General features: G+C 53.5%; 1 protein-coding gene across 1 annotated transcript in view; it reads right to left on the bottom strand.

Moving 5' to 3' along the window:
- Positions 1-297: 297 nt before the first annotated feature.
- Positions 298-19,038, bottom strand: part of spef2 (sperm flagellar 2) — a 162,550-nt gene continuing 143,809 nt past the window's right edge. Inside the window, exons 34-40 of the mRNA XM_033018764.1 lie at positions 18,464-18,570; positions 10,824-11,006; positions 9,274-9,366; positions 7,214-7,392; positions 6,283-6,468; positions 3,579-3,701; positions 298-523 (exon numbers count right to left, since the gene is read on the bottom strand). Coding sequence (XP_032874655.1) covers positions 6,447-6,468; positions 7,214-7,392; positions 9,274-9,366; positions 10,824-11,006; positions 18,464-18,570 — 584 coding nt within the window. The 3' untranslated portion in view covers positions 298-523; positions 3,579-3,701; positions 6,283-6,446. The remainder of the gene's footprint in view (positions 524-3,578; positions 3,702-6,282; positions 6,469-7,213; positions 7,393-9,273; positions 9,367-10,823; positions 11,007-18,463; positions 18,571-19,038) is intronic.

Raw genomic sequence — 19,038 nt, 5'->3', positions numbered from 1 at the left:
CGAGGACATAGGTTTAAGGTGAGAGGGGGAAAGATTTAATGGGAACCGGAAGAGCACCATTTTCACACAAAGGGTGGTGGGTGTATGGAATGAGCTGCCAGCTGGTTGAAGCAGATATAATCCATTTAAGAGACATTTGGACAGGTACATGGATAAGACAGGTTTAGAAGGATATGGGCCAAACGCGGGCAGGTGGGACTAGTGTAGATGGGACATGTTGGTCAGCGTGGAAGAGTTGGGCTGAGGGCCGTTTTCCCCGCTGTGTGACTCTGACTCCCAAGAACCAGTGGCAAGGAATGAAAAACTGATGCATGTGTGAATTTATTCTTGTTCATTGGTGGCCACGTTGGAAGGCTCACACCTTGTGGAGTCTGCGGCGACTCTGGGCATGTCCCTGGATCAGTCCCAGACCCTGGCTGGGCTCGTCGGTGGGGGGGCTGACGGATGGCTCCAGCGAGGGTTCGGGAGAGCTGTTGGCTACACCCTCGTAATCCATCCTCTTCTGCACAACAGCCTGGATATCCTGTAACAGAGAGGTCAGTCAGACAAGGACGGGGAGAGGAGAGGGACGGGGAGAGGGACAGGGCGAGGGAGTGTGCAGGGATGGGGAGAGGGACAGGGAGAGAAGAGGAGAGGGACAGGGCGAGGGAGTGTGCAGGGATGGGGAAGGGATGGGGAGAGGGACAGGGAGAGGGACGGGGACGGGGAGAGGGACAGGGCGAGGGAGTGTGCAGGGATGGGGAAGGGATGGGGAGAGGGACAGGGAGAGGGAGAGAGTGCAGAGATGGGGAAGGGATGGGGAAGGGATGGGGAGAGGAGAGGGACAGGGAGAGGGACGGGGAGAGGGAGAGGGTCAGGGAGAGGGAGAGGGACAGGGAGAGGGACAGGGACGGGGAGAGGAGAGGGACGGGGAGAGGAGAGGGACGGGGACGGGGAGAGGGACAGGGACAGGGAGAGAGTGCAGGGATGGGGAGAGGGGCGCGGAGTGGGACGGGGAGAGAGGGCAGGGATGGGGAAGGGATGGGGAGAGAGGGATGGGGAGAGAGGGACGGGGAGGGGAGAGGGGGGAACTGGCGTAATGGGGATGAGGAGGGGAGTAACAGGGATGGGGGTGTTGATATCGTGTAACAGAGAGGTCAGTCAGACAAGGACGGGGAGAGGAGAGGGACGGGGAGAGAAACAGGGCGAGGGAGTGTGCAGGGATGGGGAAGGGATGGGGAGTGGGACAGGGACGGGGACGGGGAGAGGGACAGGGAGAGGGAGAGAGTGCAGGGATGGGGAAGGGATGGGGAGAGGGACAGGGAGAGGGACGGGGACGGGGAGAGGGGCGCGGAGGGGGACGGGGAGAGAGGGGGAGGGAGAGGGCAGGGATGGGGAAGGGATGGGGAGAGAGGGATGGGGAGAGAGGGACGGGGAGGGGAGAGGGGGGAACTGGCGTAATGGGGACGAGGAGGGGAGTAACAGGGATGGGGGTGTTGATATCGTGTAACAGAGAGGTCAGTCAGTGACGGGGGATAGAGGGAAGGGAGGATGACATGATGGGGATGAGGGGATGGGAGTGATGAGGGGGGAGTGACGTGGAGAGGGAGGGAGCTGGTGTGATGGGACGGGGGGGAACAGAATGACGGGGAGGACATGATGTGGATGAGGGGACGGGAGTGATGGGGGAGGGGAGTGACGGAATGGGGAGAGGAATTGGTGGGGACAGGGTGATGAGGACAGGGAGTGGGGGTGAGAGTGACGGGGAGAGGGGAAACAGGAAGACACAGTTAGAGAGAGAGAGAGGGACAGACAGGGAGGAAGAGCGACAGACAGGCAGAAATGGAGACAGAGATAGGGAGATAGAGAGGCAGAACTACAATGGAACAAGAGTATAAGAGACTCGTGCGTGGTATTTAGAAGTCTCACTAGAATTTAGAAGATTGAGGGGGGATCTTATAAAAACTTACAAAATTCTTAAGGGGTTGGACAGGCTAGATGCAGGAAGATTGTTCCCGATGTTGGGGAAGTCCAGAACAAGGGGTCACAGTTTAAGGATAAGGGGGAAATCTTTTAGGACCGAGATGAGAAAATCATTTTTCACACAGAGAGTGGTGAATCTGTGGAATTCTCTGCCACAGAAGGTAGTTGAGGCCAGTTCATTGGCTATATTTAAGAGGGAGTTAGATGTGGCCCTTGTGGTTAAAGGGATCAGGGGGTATGGAGAGAAGGCAGGTACAGGATACTGAGTTGGATGATCAGCCATGAACATATTGAATGGCGGTGCAGGCTCGAAGGGCCGAATGGCCTACTCCTGCACCTATTTTCTATGTTTCTATGTATTCACAGTCAGTATCCAAACTGAATGTGTGAGTGAGGAGGAGAGTCGGAGATGGCAGGAGGACAGCGATCAGTGTGTAGAGGGGTCAGGCAGGTGGCAGCTGGGGTTGAATGGGTTGTGTGAGAGTGAGCTGTGGGGCTGTGGGCCAGAGGACTGCAGGGAATGTGATGGTGGGTGCAGTTGGCACCGTGTGTAGGGACCATGCAGGGGGGGTGACACTGAACCAGCCGACACCACTGGAGTACTGGGTGCCAACCTGGTGGCTATGCTGCACACAGGTGTAGAGGGTGCAGGGACTGCTCCAGCACTGTGCAGCTCCAGCGTTAGACTGCAGAAGCTGGGAGCCCAGGGCTGAGGGAGGTAGTAAGATGACAACACAGGGCTGTGGTCACAAGGTCAGGAGTAGACATTGAACCTCTGGGCAAACAAGGAGCTGGAACTCACTGCATGTAGGGGGGCCGGGCCCCCTGGGACCAGCACTGACCCCAGGGGCCACATGGTCTTTGCCATCGAGGTTGTTGCAGATTTACGAGACTGGAAAGCTGAGGACTGGATGCACAGATCAGAATAAAATGATGCATTTTAGGAAGGAGATGAGGAGGAATATCTTTAGTCAGAGGGTGGTGAATCTGTGGAATTCATTGTCACAGATGGCTAAATGGAATAACTCAGCTGGATGGACACAAAGTGCTGGAGTAACTCAGTGGGACAGGCAGCATCTCTGGACGTTTCGGGGCGAGATCCATCTTCAGCCTCTTCACATCATGAACAGACAACATTTTAACAGCAGCCTTCTTCTGAAGGTCCCAACCTGAAGCATCATCTGTCCATCCCCTCCATAGACACTGCCTGACCCGCTCCTCATCCTCCAGTAGAGAGATAGAGAGATAGAGAGAGGGATAGAGGGAGAGAGAGAGAGAGGGAAAGAGAGAGAGAGGGGGGGAGAGGCAGAGGAGACGAGAGAGAGATAGAGAGAGACAGAGAGAGAGAGAGAGAGAGAGAGAAAGAGAGAGAGAGGGAGGAAGAGAGAGGGAGGGGGGAGGAAGAGTGGGCTGATGGCTGCATCACTGGAGAGAGGTTCAGGCAAGGTGGACGGGCAAGGCGAGAGAGTGAGTAAGCAGGCAGGCAATGACAGAGTGAGGGTGGCATGGTGCCAGTCTGTTACAAGGCAGAATGTGGGCATGATGAAGTGAGAGGACAGTATGTGGGCAGAGACGGAGAGCAAGGGATGTAGATGGAGGGACAGGACGATTCTCACAGGTTGGCTGAATCTCATGGTGTTGGTTATCAAGTCCATGATGACAGGATGCTTCAAAAGGATGTCCAATGCAACAGGCTCCAGCTCCTTTGATCCCAGCTCCTTGTAAACTTGCGTAAACCGCTGCAGAATACAGGAAGGGCAGTGAGTGCCTTGTACACCAGCTCCGACTGCAATAACGTGTCGCAGGCAATACACTTCCTCTCACACACACCGCAGCTCACGTCACACTGCACGGGAGCAGCCGCGCACACTCAGCAGGGTAGGCAGTGTCCGTGGACACAGACACGTTAACACCTTACTGCCAGGACCTTCGGCTCACAGCGAGCACCGCTCCAGAACGGTTTGGGAACAGCTTCATCCAAAACCACAAAGAATTGCAGCAAATTGTGGACGCAGCCCGGACCATCACACAGATCGACCTCCCTTCCATTGACTTTATACCTCACGCTGCCTCGGCAAGGCAAGTAGCATAATCAAGGACCAGTCGCACCCTGGCCACTCCCTCTGCCATCGGGCAAAATATATAGGTGTGAAAACTCATACGGCAAGATTCAGGGACAGTTTCTTCCCGGCAACTGAACCATCCAACCACAACCAGCGAGCAGTCCTGAACTACCGTCTACCTCATCTCAGACTATCTTTGATCAGACTTTACTGACTTTATTTTCTTATCATGTACCTGCACACTGTGAATGGCTCGATTGTAATCATGTATTGCCTTTCTACTGACGGGATAGCATGCAACAACAGCTTTTCACTGTACGTCGGGACACCTGATACACTAAAACTGAAAACTGAACTGACTGGAACCGAACTGAAACGGCAGGGGCTGCTGGTGGTTTCCCATGTGTGATGGTTATCATCTGACAAGTTCAGTTCTTGTTTCGGGTAAACAGCATCTGTGGAGGGAATGGACTGGCAGAGTTTGGGGTCAGGAGCGTTCTGCAGACTGCGGTTCCTCCAGCTGTATGTTCGTTGCTGCAGTCCCTCGAGTCATGGTTTAGTCCATCCTTCCCCAGCCGCTGGGCACCGAGCACAGGCCCCGTCTCAATGTGTGTGCCCCACAGAGTTCCCGTCTGGACCAAAGTGGGGTCTGACTTTGCCCGGGTGAGTTTGCCCACTGTGCGATGGTGAATGCATCGGTGCCTTGCCTGCCACTTGACCATCAGAGAACATAAACATTTGCCAGTCAATGGAATCGGAGCATCACAGGACCATACAGCACGGAAACAGGCCCTTCAGCTCAACTGCTCTGTACTGAACCATGTACGCCGTGTAAGTCTGCCCCACCTGCCCACATTTGGTCCAGACCTTGTAAACTGATCCAACCCTCAATGACTGAACCCCCATCACGGAGTGACCACTCTGCCCAGGACCCTCACTGACCCCCCACTGACCCCTCAATCACCATCCACTGACCCCCTCTCACTGACCCACCCACTGCCTTCCCCTCACTGAGTGGCTGCTCTGCCCAGGACCCTCACAGTGTCCAGTGTCCAGGACCCCCACTGTGTCCAGTGTCCAGGACCCCCACTGTGTCCAGTGTCCAGGACCCCCACTGTGTCCAGTGTCCAGGACCCCCACTGTGCCCAGGACCCCCACTGTGTCCAGTGTCCAGGACCCCCACTGTGTCCAGGACCCCCACTGTGTCCAGTGTCCAGGACCCCCACTGTGCCCAGGACCCCCACTGTGTCCAGTGTCCAGGACCCTCACTGTGCCCAGGACCCCCACTGTGCCCAGGACCCCCACTGTGCCCAGGACCCCCACTGTGCCCAGGACCCCCACTGTGCCCAGGACCCCCACTGTGCCCAGGACCCCCACTGTGCCCAGGACCCCCACTGTGCCCAGGACCCCCACTGTGCCCAGGACCCCCACTGTGTCCAGTACCCCCACTGTGCCCAGGACCCCCACTGTGTCCAGGACCCCCACTGTGTCCAGTGTCCAGGACCCCCACTGTGTCCAGGACCCCCACTGTGCCCAGGACCCCCACTGTGCCCAGGACCCCCACTGTGCCCAGGACCCCCACTGTGCCCAGGACCCCCACTGTGTCCAGGACCCCCACTGTGTCCAGTGTCCAGGACCCCCACTGTGTCCAGGACCCCCACTGTGTCCAGGACCCCCACTGTGTCCAGTGTCCAGGACCCCCACTGTGTCCAGGACCCCCACTGTGTCCAGGACCCCCACTGTGTCCAGTGTCCAGGACCCTCACTGTGCCCAGGACCCCCACTGTGTCCAGTACCCCCACTGTGTCCAGGACCCCCACTGTGTCCAGGACCCCCACTGTGTCCAGGACCCCCACTGTGTCCAGTGTCCAGGACCCCCACTGTGTCCAGTGTCCAGGACCCCCACTGTGCCCAGGACCCCCACTGTGTCCAGGACCCCCACTGTGTCCAGTGTCCAGGACCCCCACTGTGTCCAGGACCCCCACTGTGTCCAGTGTCCAGGACCCCCACTGTGTCCAGTGTCCAGGACCCCCACTGTGTCCAGGACCCCCACTGTGTCCAGTGTCCAGGACCCCCACTGTGTCCAGGACCCCCACTGTGTCCTGTGTCCAGGACCCCCACTGTGTCCAGGACCCCCACTGTGTCCAGTGTCCAGGACCCTCACTGTGTCCTGTGTCCAGGACCCCCACTGTGTCCAGGACCCCCACTGTGCCCAGTGTCCAGGACCCTCACTGTGCCCTGTACCGGGAGTCCGATACCTTGCAGCGTTGCCGTGTCTCGGTGTCCTGGCCCGCATGCCGGTGGGTATCGGTGATGGCTGGGGCTCCGTGACTGGATACCTGGATGAGTGCGGACAGGGGCACCTTGTGGGCAACCGGGCTGGGCAGCGCCTCTTCCGGGCTCAGCCTCCACACCGGCACCGTTAGGCTGGCAATCGGCTCCAACTGTAACATAACCAGAGGCGGCACACTCACCTGATACACTTACCTATGTCCCACAACCACCCCGACACACTCACCCACTCACCCCGACACACTCTCACCCCGACACACTCACCCACTCACCCCGACACACTCTCACCCCGACACACTTACCCACCCACCCCGACACACTCACCCACCCACCCACCCCGACACACTCACTCACCCCGACACACTCACCCACCCACCCACCCCGACACACTTACCCACCCACCCACCCCGATACACTCACCCACTCACCCCGACACACTCACTCACTCCCCCACCCCGACACACTCACCCACCCACCCACCCACCCCGACACACTCACCCACCCACCCCGACACACTCACCCACCCACCCACCCCGATACACTCACTCACCCCGACACACTTACACACCCTGTTACACATGGCTGCAACTGTACCACAATCAAAGGCCGACACACTCACCCAATGCACTCACCACGACACACTCACCCCACTCCCACACCCACCCGACACACCCACCCCACTCCCACACCCACCCGGACACACTCACCCGGCCACACCCACCCCACTCCCACACCCACCCGACACACTCACCCACCCTGTTACACATGGCCGACACACTCACCCGTGTCCCACTCACACTCCCACCCCGTCACACTGACCCAACTCTCACTGGCTCCTCCTCTCCATCCCTCCCTTTCCTCCACCCCCCCACCCTGCCCCCTGTCCCCCGGTGTTACCTGGCTGAGGCTGATGGTGGGGATGGGTGTCCATGGGAGGGGGTCTCCAACAGCGAGGCTGAGTGCTCGGTGCAGCCCCTGTGCAGGGTCCCGGTGGGCGGAGAAGTACAGCAGCATGTTGGCGTAGTCCAGCCGGCCCTCCGCACCACTGCCCACCGCGCGAACACGCTGAAGAAAACCTGTCCCACACACCCGGCGTCACTCACTTACCATCAGTACAGGGGGCGGGGGTCACAGTGTGGAGTAAAGGGGGGTCACAGGGCATGTGAGGGTGGGGGGGGAGTGAGGGTGGGGCAGGCTGTGGGAGGGTTCACAGTGCGGGGGGGATCGGACAGGGCGAGGTGGGTCAGAGGGCAGGGTGAGGGGGGGTCAGAGGGCAGGGTGATGAGGGGGTCAGAGTGCAGGGTGAGGGGGGGCCAGAGGGTGGGGTGAGGGGGGTCAGAGGGCAGGGTGAGGGGGGTCAGAGGGCAGGTTGATGGGGGTCAGAGGGCAGGTTGAGGGGGGTCGGGGCAGGGTGAGGGGGGTCAGAGGGCAGGGTGAAGGGTGGTCAGAGGGCAGGGTGAGGATGGGGTCAGAGGGCAGGGTGAGGAGGGGGTCAGAGGGCAGGGTGAGGATGGTCAGAGGGAAGGATGAGGAGGGTCAGAGGGCAGGGTGAGGAGGGGGTCAGAGGGCAGGGTGAGGGAGGTCAGAGGGCAGGGTGAGGGGGGGTCAGAGGGCAGGGTGAGGGGGGTCAGAGGGCTGGGTGAGGGGTGTCAGAGGACAGGGCGGGAGGGCAGGGGGCAGGATGGAGTAGTTGAGAATTATTTTTTCTGGAACATCAGTGGTTGAGGAGAGGCATGATGGAGGTATATGGTGGTGGAAGCAGATACGATTGCAACACCTCTCACATACCTGCAGTAAACTACATCAACCATTCCTCACTCCACTTGCCCTGCTGATCAAGTCCTGCCTCAAATGTTTGACAACCATCTTCACTATCTGCAATACCACCCACTTCAGTGTCATGTGCAAACTTGCTAACCGTGCCATGTACGTTCTCATCCAAATCAATGATATAGATGACAATCAGCAATGGGCCCAGCACTGAACCCTGAGGCACACCGGAGTCACAGGCCTCCAGTCCGAGAAGCAACCTTCCACCATCACTCTCTGCTATTCTCTATCTCGCCTTGGATTGTGATGCAATCAATCCTTCCAGAGCAGCCTGCCACGTCGAACCTTGTTGAATGTCCGACTGAAGTCAATGTGGACAACGTCTATGGCTTTGCCTTTTTGGTTACTTCTTCAAAAAACTCAATCAGATTCTTAGGACAATCTCCCACATACAAAACCATGCTGACTTTCCCTAATCAGCCCCTGCCTATCCAAATGCATATATATCTGACCCCTCAGAATACTCTCCAGCAACGTACCCACCACAGACGTCAGGCTCACTGGTCTACAGCGCCCAGGATTTTCCTTGTAGCCGTTCACTAAATAGAGGCACAGCATCCTCCAACCTCCCGGCACCTCTCCCGCATCTAATGATGAGTTGTAAATCTCAGCCCGGGATCCTGGAATATCCTCACCAGCTGGAACAGAAGTGGGGGGAGGGGTGGGACGGTAGAGGAGGGGTGGGGGGAGGGGCGAGGGGTGGAGGAGGTGGGGGGAGGGGTGGGTGGGGGGTAAGGTGAGGTGTGGGACAGAGGAGGAGGGGTGGGGGGAGGGGTGGGGCGAGTTGTGGGACAGTGGGGGGAGGTGTGGGATGGTAGAGGAGGGGTGGGGATGGGGGTGTGGGAGGTGGAGGTGGAGGAGTGGGATAGGGGTGGAGGTGGGTGGGGCGAGGAGTGGGACAGTGGGGGGAGGTGTGGGATGGTAGAGGAGGGGTGGGGGATGGGGGTGTGGGAGGTGGAGGAGTGGGATAGGGGTGGGCGTGAGTGGGGCGAGGTGTGGGACAGTGGGGGGTGGGGCGAGGTGTGGGACGGTGGAGCAGAAATGGGGGGAGGGGTGAGGGGTGGAGGAGCAGTGGGGGAGGTGTGGGATTGTAGAGGAGGGGTGGAGCGAGTCCCGGGCCACTTTACCTGCTTGAGCTGCCTGAGTCTGTCGAAGGGGATGGGCTCTACTGGGTCATCGGGCACCTGTATCCCGTCGTCGCCTGTGAACCACAGCTCCACCTGGGGACAGCAAACGCCCGGGGTCACAGAGCGACCGAGAGAGGGGCAGAGGCACACACACACACACACACCAGGATTGGGGCACCAGGAGAGTGTAGGGTTGGGGTAGAGGGAGGGACACACACAGTGACAACACACACACACACAGTGACAACACACACAGTGACAACACACACACACACACACAGTGACAACACACACACACAGTGACAACACACACACACACACAGTGACAACACACACACACAGTGACAACACACACACACACACACACACACACACAGTGACAACACACACACACACAGTGACAACACACACGCACAAACAGTGACAACACACACACACACACAGTGACAACACAGACACACACAAACAGTGACCACACACACACACACACACAGTGACAACACACACACACACACAGTGACAACACACACACACACACACAGTGACAACACACACACACACACACAGTGACAACACACACACACACAGTGACAACACACACACACACACACACAGTGACAACACACACACACACACACACAGTGACAACACACACACACACACAGTGACAACACACACACACAGTGACAACACACACACACACACAGTGACAACACACACACACACACAGTGACAACACACACACACACACACAGTGACAACACACACACACAGTGACAACACACACACAGTGACAACACACACACACAATGACAACACACACACACAGTGACAACACACACACACACAGTGACAACACACACACAGTGACAACACACACACACAGTGACAACACACACACACAATGACAACACACACACACAGTGACAACACACACACAGTGACAACACACACACACACACAGTGACAACACACACACACAGTGACAACACACACACACACACACAGTGACAACACACACACACAGTGACAACACACACACAGTGACAACACACACACACACAGTGACAACACACACACACAGTGACAACACACACACACACACACAATGACCACACACACAGTGACAACACACACACACAGTGACAACACACACACACACAGTGACAACACACACACACACACACAGTGACAACACACACACACAGTGACAACACACACACACACACACACAGTGACAACACACACACACACAGTTACAACACACACACACACAGTGACAACACACACACAGTGACAACACACACACACACACGCACAGTGACAACACTCACACACACAGTGACAACACACACACAGTGACAACACACACACACACACACAGTGACAACACACACATACAGTGACAACACACACAGTGACAACACACACACACACAGTGACAACACACACACACACAGTGACGACAAACACACACACAGTGACGACACGTTGGGGTTCATCAGGGAGTGGAGTTGTGGGCGATGGGATGTGCGGCCAGAGTTAGGTACCTGCTCATACTGGTGCTCAGTGACGTAGCCAGAGTCAGCCTGGTCCAGGGCTTGGAATCTGTCCTTGGTTTGCAGCAGCTCCATCAGGGAGGGGTAGGGCCAGGGCTGGGCCAGTGGGAGCACAAACTGCCGCCAGTCCAGGAAATCAGAGTCCGGTGCCAGAACCCGCGCCACCTCCACCAGCTGTGGGCAAAACAGAAGGTCACACTTGGGAGAGGCCAGAGGTCACAATGGGGAGAGGTTAGGGGGTCACACTGGGGGAGGGCAGAGGGTCACATTGGTGAGAGGGGAGACTGATCACACTGGGGGAGATGGCAGAGAGGAGAGTGAACACACTGGAGGGGAGTGGAGAGCGGGAGACTGCAGTCACTGAGGTTCAGTGTGAGGGAGCTGGACTAACATCCGTGGGGATACAGTCACTGACACGGGGCTCTGGGGGAGAGGGGTCAGCATGAGGGAGCTGGAGTTCATCACAGCCTGGTCCAGTAACACCAACACCCAGGAGCAAAGGAGACTGCAGAGAGTGTTGGACACTGACCGGTCCGTCACAGGTACTGGCGAGGGTGGAGGTCGGGGGGTGCTGTGAATGATGGGAGGGTCCAGGTGGGGGGATGGCCAAGAACGAAGGCTTCTGTTATCAGGCTTCTGAACACTCCTTCCATAAGCTAGGGCGCTGTCCTGTTCACCTCTACCCCTTTGCAGACATTGAACTTTGTCTCTGGAACTGATGCGCTACAATGTCTGAACGTGTCCAAGTTATCCTGAAATGGGAGGGAGAGGAGCCCGAGGTCGTGGTACATATAGGTACCAATGACATAGGTAGAAAAAGAGAAGAGGTCCTGAAAGGAGAATTTAGGGAGTTAGGAGGAGAGTTAAAAAGAAGGACCGCAAAGGTAACAATCTCGGGATTACTGCTTGTGCCACGCGACAGTGAGAGTAGGAATGGAGCGAGGTGGAGGATAAATGCGTGGCTGAAGGACTGGTGCAGAGGGCAGGGATTCAAGTTTCTGAATCAATACAATACAATACAATTTATTTGTCATTTGAACCCCATTGAGGTTCAAACAAAATGTTGTTTCTGCAGTCATACACACAAGAAAGAACCAAGACACAACACAATTTACACAAACATCCATCACAGCGCATCTCCTCCTCGCTGTGATGGAAGGCAAAGACTTATCTCTCCCCTGCACTCCCCATTCCCCTCCCGATGTCAGAGTCAAAGTCAAAGCCCCCGGCGGGCGATGGTAATTGCCCCGCGGCCATTAACGCCGCGCCGGGTGATGCAAGGCCACGCTCCGGGTCTTGTTGTTGGAGCCCCCGGCGGGCACTAGCAAAGTCCCGCAGCCATTCCAAGCCATGCCGGGCGATGATGTAAGGCCCCGCTCCAGGTAATCTTCAACCCCGCAACTCGGGCGGGAGAAGTCGCCGTTGCGGAAGCCCCGAAAAGCGGTCTCTCAGCAGGGACCCGCGGGCTCCCGATGTTACTGTCTGCCAGACCTGCGGTAAGCCTCCGAATCCCTGGGGGTCCGTTCGCAGCAGCGCACCACCACCGCTCCTTCCGCGACTGGAGCCCTTGGTCGTTCCTGCTGGAGGCCGCTCCACGGTGCTAGGCCCCAACGACAACGGAGACCCGACAGAGAAAAGGTCAGGTTCTCCGTGCAGGGGGTAGATTTTTAAAGTTCCCCCCCCCCCCCCCCACACACACATACCCACACACATACACAAAAAAATAAAATAAAAACTACATTCAACGAAACAAAAAATAATAAAAAGATGGACGGACTGCAGAGGCCGCTGCGACGTGAGTCATTGGGACCTCTTTTGTGGAAGGTGTGACCTGTACAAAAAGGATGGGTTGCACTTGAACCCGAGGGGAACCAATATCCTGGCGGGGAGATTTGCAAAGGCTACTGCGGAGACTTTAAACTAGAACGGTTGGGGGGAAGGACTCAAATAGAGAAAGCTAGTAGACAGTGTGTGAGGCAGGAGGCAGAGAAGGGAAGCACTCAGACCCAACATGTAGGGGGGAAAGAAGAAAACAATAATAAACAGAGAATAAGAGGTGGGTTTCTTAATTGTGTGAGCTTAGAGACAGAGGGGTGTAAAATGAGGGTAGAAGCAATAGGTAGCAAGGTGAAAAGTAAAAGTGGCAGGCAGACAAATCCAGGGCAAAAATCAAAAAGGGCCACTTTTCAGCATAATAGTATAAGGGGTAAGAGTGTTGTAAAAAACAAGCCTGAAGGCTTTGTGTCTCAATGCAAGGAGCATTCGTAACAAGGTGGATGAGTTGAATGTGCAGATAGCTATTAATGACTATGATATAGTTGGGATCACGGAGACATGGCTCCAGGGTGACCAAGGCTGGGAGCTGAACATCCAGGGATATTCAATATTCAGGAGGGATAGACAGAAAGGAAAAGGAGGTGGGGTAGCGTTGCTGGGTAGGGAGATTAACGCAATGGAAAGGAAGGGCATTAGCTTGGAGGATGTGGAATCAATATGGGTAGAGCTGCGAAACACTAAGGGGCAGAAAACGCTAGTGGGTGTTGTGTACAGGCCACCTAACTAGTAGTGGAGTTGGGGATGGCATCAAACAGGAAATTAGAAATGCTGGACTGGCAACAAAGGTAAAACAGTTATAATGAGTGACTTCAATCTACATATAGATTGGGTGAATCAAATTGGCTGAGGAAGAGGATTTCTTGGAATGTATGCAGGATAGTTTTCAAAACCAATATGTAGAGGAACCTTCGAGAGAGCAGGCTATTCTAGACTGGGTATTGAGTAATGAGGAAGGGTTAGTTAGCAGTCTTGTTGTGCGTGGCCTCTTGGGCAAGAGTGACCATAATATGGTTGAGTTCTTCATTAGGAAGGAGAGTGACATTGTTAATTCAGAAACAAGGGTTCTGAACTTAAAGAAAGGTAACTTTGAGGGTATGAGACGTGAATTGGCCAGGATTGACAGGCAATTAATTCTTAAAGGGTTGACGGTGGATATGCAATGGAAGGCATTTAAAGATTGCATGGATGAACTACAACAATTGTTCATCCCAGTTTGGCAAAAGAATAAATCAGGGAAGGTAATGCATCCGTGGATAACAAGGGAGATCAGGGATAGTATCAAAACAAAAGATAAGCGTACAAATTAGCCAGAAAAAGCAGCCTACCAGAGGACTGGGAGAAATTCAGTCCAGCAGAGGAGGACAAAGGGCTTAATTAGGAAAGGGAAAATAGGTTATGAAAGAAAACTGGCAGGGAACATAAGAACTGACTGCAAACGTTTTTATAGATACGTGAAGAGAAAGAGATTAGTTAAAACAAATGTAGGTCCCTTGCAGTCAGAAACAGGTTAATTGATTATGGGGAACAAGGACATTGCAGACCAATTGAATAACTACTTTCGTACCATCTTCACTAAGGAAGACATAAATAATCTGCCAGAAATAGCAAGGGACCGCGGGTCAAATGAGATGGAGGAACTGAGTGAAATCCAGGTTAGCCGGGAAGTGGTGTTAGGTAAATTGAATGGATTAAAGGCCGATAAATTCCCAGGGCCTGATAGGCTGCATCCCAGAGTACTTAAGGAAGTAGCCCCAGAAATAGTGGATGCATTAGTGATAATTTTTCAAATATCTTTAGACTCTGGAGTAGTTCCTGAGGATTGGAGGGTAGCTAATGTAGCCCCACTTTTTAAAAAGGGAGGGAGAGAGAAAACGGGGAATTACAGACCAGTTAGTCTAACATCGGTAGTGGGGAAACTGCTAGAGTCAGTTATTAAAGATGGGATAGCAGCACATTTGGAAAGTGGTGAAATCATTGGACAAAGTCAGCATGGATTTACGAAAGGTAAATCATGTCTGACGAATCCTATAGAATTTTTCGAGGATGTAACTAGTAGAGTGGATAAGGGAGAACCAGTGGATGTGTTATATCTGGACTTTCAGAAGGCTTTCGACAAGGTCCCACATAAGAGATTAGTATACAAATTTAAAGCACACGGTATTGGGGATTCAGTATTGATGTGGATAGAGAACTGGCTGGCAAACATGAAGCAAAGTGTAGGAGTAAACGAGTCCTTTTCAGAATGGCAGGCAGTGACTGGTGGGGTACCGCAAGGCTCAGTGCTGGGACCCCAGCTATTTACAATATATATTAATGATTTGGATGAGGGAATTGAATGCAACATCTCCAAGTTTGCGGATGACACGAATCTGGGTTCTTGGTTCTTGGTTACTTGGTCCTCCAAAATATTCCAACTGGAATTTAAACTGGAGGTGGTGAAGGGAGGGATTAAGCCAGAAAGGGTTATTGGGAAGAAAGTGCTACTTTAAATTTAGTTGCATCTGGTTTGGTAACAATAGTAGGGTGGAGATTATTCCATGCTTTAATTGTGCGTGGGAAGAACGAATTGCTGTACACATCTGTCTTTGTAGCTGGGATCACAAATTGGATCGAATGCCCTCGTCTGCTCCTAATTGGTTTGGGGTTGGTGTAGGTCTTGTGATCTATGTCTAGCTGACCATTTAACATTTTGTAAAAACAGGTCAAACGGTGAGCTTCACGTCTGTCTTGGAGAGGGTTCCACCCCAGAGAATTCAGAAGTTTGGTGACACTCGCTTCTCTCTCATAGGTGTTAGTAACAAATCGAGCGGCCTGTCTTTGGACACATTCGATGGATGAAATGTTTTTATCTGTGTATGGGTCCCAAGCTGCAATTGCGTAGTCCAAATGAGGTCTAACGAGGGTGAAATACAGCTTCTCCTTGACAGAAGCTGAACAATGATGAAAGTTGCGCCTCAGGAAGTTTAGGACACCTGTTGCTTTCACTGTTGCATGATGAGTCTGACCATTCCAACGCAGATCATTCTGCAATTTGACACCAAGATACTTGGTTTGTTTGGATTCTTCAAGGGTGGCACCAAGTATGTTGTAGGATGTGACGCCTGGATTCCTCTTTCTGGTGACACGCATGGTTTCACATTTGGAAGGGTTGAACTGCATGCCCCATTGTTGTGACCACTCGACCATAGTATCGAGATCCTTTTGGAGAGCATCTTCATCGTCAGTTGACTTAATTGGACGGTACAGCAAACAATCATCAGCGAATAGTCTGGTCGTACTTGCGACTTTTTCATGGATGTCATTTATGTAAAGCAAAAATAGGTGTGGGCCAAGTACTGTGCCCTGTGGTGTGCTACTCAACACTGGATGCCAATTGGAGCTCTTTCCGTTCACACACACACGCTGAAGACGTTTTGTCAGGAAACTGGAAATCCATCGTTTCGTGTTGGAACGAATACCATAGAAGTCAAGCTTCCGAGGCAGTCACTGGTGTGGGATGACATCAAATGCTTTAGAAAAGTCCAGCACAACTAAATCCATGATGACGTTGCTGTCAAGGTGCTTGGCCAGGTCATTTGTCGTCAGGATAAGTTGAGACTCACATGATCTATGCCTCCTAAATGCATGTTGGTTGTCGGCAAGAATATTATGTTTGCTCACGTGACGCATCAGATTACTATCAATGATATGCTCCAGCAATTTGCAGCAAGTACTTGTTAGTGAAACAGGACGATAATTCGCTGGGTTGGTGGTTGAACCCTTCTTAAAGAGAGGAGTGATGTTGGCCTTCCTCCAATCCAGCGGAACATCGCCCGAGTCAAGCGATTGTTGAAAAATGAACTGCAAAACTGGAGCCAGTTCTTCGGCTGCGATCTTGAGGGCTTGATTCTGTATCTGATCTGGTCCAATTGCTTTTGTGGTATTAATGTTGAGCAATAACTTCTTGACACCTTCAACCTCAATTTTAATAGCAGGCATATCAGCATATGGGCTGGGCGGAAGGACTGGAAATGATGAAGGCTCCACATCTTCCCGGGTGAAAACGTGTTGAAACGTGTTTGCCTGGTCCTCAGTGATCAGACAGTTGTTCACTTTAAGCATCTGGACACCATCACTTTAAGCATCTGGGGGGCAGTGTTAGCTGTGAGGAGGATGCTAGGAGGCTGCAAGGTGACTTGGATAGGTTGGGTGAGTGGGCAAATGCATGGCAGATGCAGTATAATGTGAATAAATGTGAGGTTATCCTCTTTGGTGGCAAAAACAGAAATGTAGACTTTTATCTAAATGGTGGCCGATTGGGAAAAGGGGAGATGCAACGAGACCTGGGTGTCATGGTACACCAGTCATTGAAAGTAGGCATGCAGGTGCAGCAGGCAGTGAAGAAAGCGAATGGTATGTTAGCATTCATAGCAAAAGGATTTGAGTATAGGAGCAGGGAGGTTCTACTGCAGTTGTACAGAGTCTTGGTGAGATCACACCTGGAGTATTGCGTACAGTTTTGGTCTCCAAATCTGAGGAAAGACATTCTTGCCATAGAGGGAGTACAGAGAAGGTTCACCAGACTGATTCCTGGGATGTCAGGACTTTCATATGAAGAAAGACTGGATTGACTCGGCTTGTACTCGGTAGAATTTGGAAGATTGAGGCGGGATCTTATAGAAACGTACAAAATTCTTAATGGGTTGGACAGGCTAGATGCAGGAAGATTGTTCCCGATGTTGGGGAAGTCCAGGACAAGGGGTCACAGTTTAAGGATAAAGGGGAAATCCTTTAGGACCGAGATGAGAAAAACATTTTTCACACAGAGAGTGGTGAATCTCTGGAACTCTCTGCCACAGAAGGTAGTTGAGGCCTGTTCATTGGCTATATTTAAGAGGGAGTTAGATGTGGCCCTTGTGGCTAAAGGGATCAGGGGGTATGGAGAGAAGGCAGGTACAGGATACTGAGTTGGATGATCAGCCATGATCATATTGAATGGCGGTGCAGGCTCGAAGGGCCGAATGACCTACTCCTGCACCTATTTTCTATGTTTCTATGTTGAGTATATTCTTTACTCTGAGTCTGCTCTCCCTACTGTGGTCAAGGTTGACCTGATTGTATTTGCATGCGGTGTATTGTATCTGTTTGGAGAGCACACAAAGCAAGGTTTTTTCCCTGTCCCTCTGTCACGGGTGAAGCTGAAACTGAGCTCCCTGAGTCTGGAGACAGACACAAAGCGCTGGAGTAACTCAGCGGGACAGGCAGCATCCCTGGAGTGAAGGAATGGGTGACGTTTCGGGTTGAGACCCTTCTTCAGACTGAGAGTCAGGGGAGAGGGTGACACTGAGATATGGAAGGGTAAGGTGCAAAAACGAGAGATCAAAGGGGACAAAATTTAAGGAAAATGTTGAATAGATCATTAACTAGGGGAAGGTGACAACGAGGCATACAAACTCCTCATTGTCAGAGTGAGGCACAAACTGGAGGAACAGCACCTCATATTTCATTTGGGCAGCTTACACCCCAGCGGTATGAACATTAACTTCCCTAACCAAGTTACACTTGCTTTCCCTCTCTTTCCATCCCTTCGTTTTCACAGATTACCCTTTCATATCTCTGTGTCTCCCTCTCCCCTGACTCTCAGTCTGAAGAAGGGTCTTGACCCACAATGTCATCCAACTCCTTCTCTCCAGTGATGCTGCCTGAGCTGCTGTTACCGCAGCATTTTGTGCCTGTTTTTGTTGTATATCAGCATGTGTGCTTCCTTGCTGCACATTGTGTGAGTGTGGTTTGGGCCGGGGCGGAGGGTCACACACCTGAGGGTAGGTGACGTTGCACCAGGGCTCGTGGAGATAGTCTGATCCAAGGTCCTGGGACACCAGGTCGTGTAGAGTCTCGATTAAGATTTTCCTCGTCATCAAACCTGCCAGATAGAAGCGGAGTTAATGTGAGGGGTCACTGCAGGACCCCAGCCCTGGCCGGCCTCTTGCAGCCGCCATGGTCCAGTGTCAGTCCGCGGTGACCCCAGCAGATCGGCGCTGGGACGAGGGGACGGGGCAGGGAGAATGGGCAGCCAATGTAGTCGGCGGCTGTGATGATGGCCATGGCTTCCTTGCCATAAAGCCGCCCGTGCCCGCGTGTAGTGTGGGTCACGCCACACGCATGTAGCCGTCCGTGCCCGCGTGTCGTGTGGGTCACGCCACACGCATGTAGCCGTCCGTGCCCACATGTAGTGTGGGTCACGCCACACGCAGGCACGTTGCATCTGCTGGGGAGATGCCCCACGTCTCACAGCCCAGGGGACGCATGTTTACACTGAACCAAACATCTCTCAAGAAAGGAACTATCTTCAAACACCTCTGCCAACTTAAGGCATTTTTAATGACAAATC

The sequence above is a fragment of the Amblyraja radiata genome, chromosome 3, assembly GCF_010909765.2.
Source record: "Amblyraja radiata isolate CabotCenter1 chromosome 3, sAmbRad1.1.pri, whole genome shotgun sequence".
NCBI classification, from domain to species: Eukaryota; Metazoa; Chordata; class Chondrichthyes; order Rajiformes; family Rajidae; genus Amblyraja; species Amblyraja radiata.
The sequence above is the reverse complement of the archived record's forward strand: the minus strand, read 5'-3'. Positions and strand labels throughout refer to the sequence as shown.